Below are 5873 nucleotides of genomic sequence, written 5' to 3' on the forward strand. Positions count from 1 at the left end.
TGGTATACTTTAGAAGTTGGTCTTTTATGTACAAATTCAAGCTTTCTTCATAATAGTGACCTGCATAACTTCCATACATTAAGTATTTATTTTTCTTCTCCACTTGGGTTATTGCTTTCAGATCTCCAAAGCTAGCTGGAATGCTGCCAGTCAAGTCATTTCTAGCAAGGTCAAGTACTTGCAATGAACCTAGTTTTGAAAGCTCAGATGGCAGTTCACCAAAAAATGCATTAGACCTCAAAATAAGAATTCTCAGAAATGGAAAACCTTCGCCAAACCAAGTTGGAATAGTACCAGAAAATTTATTGTAGCCAAGATTCATGGTTTCCAAAATGGACAAATTTCTTAAAGATGATGTCAAATCCCCATAAAGGCGATTATCATTAAGGTGAAGTGATCTGAGTAGTGATAATTTTCCCAAAGAACTTGGAATAGACCCAAACAACCTATTATTCCCAAGGTCTAGTACATCCAGATAAATGCAATTTGTAAGACTTTGAGGGATATTTCCAGTAAAGTTGTTGTTTGAAAGATCAATGACAGTAACTAAGGACATTTCTCCTAAAGACAACGGTATTTCTCCATGGAGTTGATTATATGAAAGAGATAAAAATGCCACATAATGCATGTGTTGACTTATGTTCAATGGGATTGCACCAGAAAAACGGTTGTGTGAGAGGTCCAACAACTCGAATCCAGGTGTTATTACAGGAAGTGGTCCCTCAAGAAGATTAAAGCTTAGATCGACAAAAACAGAAGAAGCCAATTCCATAGGCATTGGATTTGGAAGTGAGCCCTGTAACTCATTGTGAGACATGTTTAAAAAAACCAAGTGGGTTGAAATATCCCAAAACCAATTTGGTATAAAACCAACAATGCTAGCATTTGAAAAATCGATATTCCGAACCTGTTTCTGTGATTTCACCCAAGGTGGAAATGAAGGCCCTAAAGCACATGAACCCATATGAAGGAAAGTTACTTGGAATGGCGGTTTCCAATCGATACTGACATTTAAAGTGAATGAATTGGAAGACATATTTAAAAAAACCAACTCAGTTAGTTTTGAAAAATGATCTTCAGTTACCGTGCCTATCAACTGGTTGGAAGAAATAGTTAAGCGTAACAACTTAGAAAGTTGTCCTAAACTATCTGGGAGAGTGCCATTCAATTTATTCCCTTCAAGTTCCAAGGTCATAAGATTTTTCAATGACCCTAAAGAAATAGGAATAGGACCTTCAAGCAAATTATATGCAAGACTTACACCAGCAAGACTTTCTAGTTGAACTAGCCAATGTGGGATTTTACCATGCAGCTGGTTGTTATTCATGATAAAATACACCAGATTAGGAAAAGGTTTTCTGAAAAGACAGTTATCAATTCCTTGAAGAAATTCAGGTAGAGTTCCTGTAATGTTGTTTTCAGATAAATCGAGAATATTCAAGTTGCAAAGTTTACCGATTGAACTAGGAATAACACCTTGAAGAACATTAAAAGAAAGCACAAGGTAAGTGAGAGAAGTTAAGTTTCCAAGTGTTGAAGGAAGTCTCCCATGTAGTCTATTACTTCCCAAATCAAGCACCTGTATCTTTTCCCATCCTCCCATGAAGAGTTGAGAACAACTTGCTGTGAGATTGTAGTTTTTCTCTAAATTCAAAGACTTCAACTTTGGCAGGTCTCTTAAACCAAGTGGTATTTTTCCATAAAGTGCATTGTTACTTATGTTGATATGTTGTAAGGTGCTAATGTTAACAAGCCAATATGGTATCTTTGAAACAAAGCTATTATAACTAAGATCTAGAACAACAAGTGAAGTAAAATTATGAGATGGGGGAGATGGAATATGACCAAACAACTCACAAGAAGATAGATGCAATTCCATTAAAAAAGGAAGTTGATTTAATGCACTAACCCAGTCTGTTCTCGATATCGATGAAAGGTCAACTCCATCCATGGCAAGATGTTTCAAAGAGACAAGGCCAGCCACCCATTGTAGATTTTCAACATGCAAGCTAAAATCCTTGAGATCAAGAAATTGCAACTGAGAAAGGTTTCCCAAATGAGGTGGAATCATGCCAGCAAAGCCAGCATTTGACAGGTTCAAGTATTGCAAATTCACTAGTGATCCAAAGAACATAGGAATTGGTATTCCCATGAATGTGTTGAAGCTTAAGTCTAAATGACTTAGTGACTTAAGCTTCATCAATGATGGTCTTAGCTCACCACTCAAGTTCCATGTTCCATATTTGCTAGGAGAAGAAGCAAAGAGCACTGGATGTGGGTTATGGAGATCAATTGCAACAACAGAACCTGTGATGTTATCACAATATATTCCATGCCATTGACAACAGTTAGTGTTTCTCCATGAAGATAGGCGATTGTGAGGATCATCAAGCCCATTTTTGAAGTCTAAAAGAGCTTCATGATCAGATGCTAAGCATTCAATAGCTAGACCATTGCTGTTAACAGAAATTGCAAGTATCCACAAACCATAAATTAGTAATATTAATAATCTAACTAGCAACATCTTTTCCATTGAATTTGCTCTCATTTTCTGGTTGTAAACCATTATATCTCAATTTTTCAACCTATCTTCGTAATCTTAAGTGTGAAATCACATTTAGTCTTTTCATACCAAATTAAATTACTTTTAATATTCAACATTTGACCATTTACGTCCCTTCCTAACACGACACTTGATATTTTTCATGAAAGGGATCACAATCAAACTGAAAGTTCATAAACAACAAAAGGAGCATATTAAAAATAACTTGTATGTACTAATCAAAATATTATTCTAAGGAATTAAATGATGGATTGTTTTCCGTCTATAAAAAATATTCCTCAACATAACATATTATAAATCAAATGGTATATACACCTTCTAATTTTTCTACACTGATTCAACATCTCATTCTATTTCTATCACTCTTCTTATTAAATCATCAACCTATAATATCTATGTTATTATTCTCTTTCATTTTTCTCTCTCGAGCTGTATATACTCCATGAGATGTCAACAAAACATTTTTTGTTATAAATAATGCCAAATGATGCTCTCAATCAAGTTAATTATTTTGTATTTAATAATTACACGTACAGGTGAGAATAAGTCTTACTGAATTAATCTTTGTAACATTTGAATCTATTATGTCAAAGTATTTTCCACTATTTATATCGTATCTAAAATTCTATGAAAAATATTAGTAAAAGTACATGTAATTAAAATAATTAGTTGATTATCTATAGTTTTCAAAAAAACAACCTAGAATTTACCTTAAATTAAACTAAACAAATTAGAGAACAAGAATATACCGTCAACCGTCAATTGTACGTTTGACTTTTAATCAAAAGACTGTGGCTTCCAATCCCACCACATATGTATTATTATTTTTTAATTATTTTTTGACAAAGATGATCTTAACTACCCCATTTTTTAAGTGTAAAAAAGTTGATATATTTTTATATGTAATTACATAAATATGGTCTTAATTGTAAATAAATTGATATATTTTTATATGTAATTATATTAATAATATATATTTAACTACTTCAATTTATCAACAATCATCAGAAATAAATTAATTAAAAAATCATCGCTTGATTTTTTTTACAACAGCTGCATAACCTATCTATGGGCTGAAATCGGTCAATCTCTCGCACAAGACTTGATATATATATTTTTTTAAATCTTCTTTTCTCATTCTAAATTTTCTTAAAAATTTCTAGATTTTGTTCGGATTTAGTAATTTGGAGGTATATTAAACATGTTCCAATTGACCTATTCGAAACGTGTAATTTTTTATATTTGAGAACATTAAAGGTGGAAGAAAAACACCATATATCTTTCAATTATGTATTTGATTTTTTTCGATTTCATATTTTCCATTTGATCTTGAGTATGCTTAGGGTGTACGATCGCACATAGCCTTCAATTTGTAGGGACATCAATTTTATTTTTATAGTTTAAAAAATTATATAATAAAAAAAAAATCAAAGTTTGAGAGATTTAATGTTTTTTCTTCTTAAACTCTATGTCTAAAATTCTAAACTTATAAATTGTTGGACCGTTATAGATGAATATGTACAAAAGGAACATCAAGATGAAGACAATAGAAAGAGTTTTCAATGCAATCATTTCAATACTCAAACAATCATACTCAAGCAACCAAACTTTTCACTCAAGAAAAACTCCAGCTTTCTCTTACTACATTCAAGAATCTCTTTATTGAGTTATTGTTGATAATCAATCTCAAACAAATGTTGAGTAGATTCTAATCCTAAAACTCTTTATTGTACGCATCATTGTAAACTCAAGGATATCTCTTAAGACAGTTTGAGTATGTTGTAAAAATCCTTTTAGTGATTAAAAAGTAATTTGTAAAATCCTTTATGGACTAAAAGGTAACTGTAAAAATCATTTCAAGGTTGAAAGGTGAATTCTGTAACTGATCAAGAAAGATACTATGAAAGCAAGAACGTTCTTGTGTCAAGCACGTAAGTGGAAAAACTCACAGATTGTGAGGACTGAACATAGTCTACCTTGGATGAACTAGGATACATCATTGTGTGATCTCCTTATCTTTATCCTTATTTATTTCTCACTCACTATCACATATCACCTAGAAATAATTTGCTTTATTCTATTTTACCTCACCCAAAACTTTCTAAATTTTTATTTGTAACCAAGATTGATCTTGAGTTAATTTAAATTAAAAGCAAGAATTAACATTTTAAAATGGGATCACACATCAAACATTTGTCCTTGTGATTGACATTGCTATTTCAATTGACATCAGAGCTCTACCTCTAAGGTTAAGCACCTAACAAGTGTTAGAGGAAAAGATTAAGGAAGCAATGTCATAAGCCAAGTATATTGTTGAAGGAGGATCATCAAATAAACCACCTTATTTTGATGGTACAAGCTACTACCTTTGGAAAAGAAAAATGCAACTATTCTTTATATCACAAGATATAGGAATGTGGCGCATCTTAATAGATGGAAACTTAATACCAAGAGTTGATCAAAGTGAGCCAACAACTGCTGAAAAGAAAGAAGAAAACTGGACAATAGAAGACAAAGCTAAGGTACTTCTAAACTCTAAAGCTCAATTATTTATGTCTTGTGCCTTGAACAAGGAGAAAAGTGAAAGAGTTGATGAACGTGATACTGCCAAAAAAGTATGGGATACATTACAAACCCATCATTAAGGACAAAGTCATGTCAAAGAAACAAGAATTGATATTGGTGTATGAAAATTTGAACTATTCGAGATTAATGATGGAGAAACTATTGATGAAATATATTCCAAGATTCACAACCATAGTAAATGAAATGTGTTCTTTTGGCAAGACATACTCAATCCAAGATAGAGCAAGAAAAATTATGAGATGTCTCCCCTTAAAAATATTCACATGAAGTACTGCTGCAAGAGGATAAACCACCAAAAAAGATAATAATAATAATAATAATAATAATAATAATAATAATAATAATAATAATAATAATAATAAATAATAATAACAATAATAATAATAATAACAATAATAATAATAATAGCACAAAAAGCTTCACAAAATCTTCAAGAAAGCTCATCTTCACAACAATATGAAAAAGAAGATTCAGAAGAAAGAGAAATCGGTCAAGAAGAAGCTGATAAGGAAGTAGTTCTTCTTACAAGAAAAATTCAAAGAATGATGAGAAGAAGAGATCATATCAATGTCTCCCCTTAAAAATATTCACATGAAGTACTGCTGCAAGAGGATAAACCACCAAAAAAGATAATAATAATAATAATAATAATAATAATAATAATAATAATAATAAATAATAATAACAATAATAATAATAATAACAATAATAATAATAATAGCAC

At 31.2% G+C, this 5873-nt stretch overlaps 1 protein-coding gene across 1 annotated transcript in view; it reads right to left on the reverse strand.

Moving 5' to 3' along the window:
• Positions 1–2771, reverse strand: part of LOC101498360 (uncharacterized) — a 9396-nt gene extending 6625 nt beyond the window's left edge. Inside the window, exon 1 of the mRNA XM_073369612.1 lies at positions 5–2771. Coding sequence (XP_073225713.1) covers positions 5–2566 — 2562 coding nt within the window. The 5' untranslated portion in view covers positions 2567–2771. The remainder of the gene's footprint in view (positions 1–4) is intronic.
• Between the last annotated feature and the right edge of the window lie 3102 nt (positions 2772–5873).

Source organism: Cicer arietinum, chromosome 6 (genome assembly GCF_000331145.2).
Source record: "Cicer arietinum cultivar CDC Frontier isolate Library 1 chromosome 6, Cicar.CDCFrontier_v2.0, whole genome shotgun sequence".
NCBI lineage: Eukaryota > Viridiplantae > Streptophyta > Magnoliopsida > Fabales > Fabaceae > Cicer > Cicer arietinum.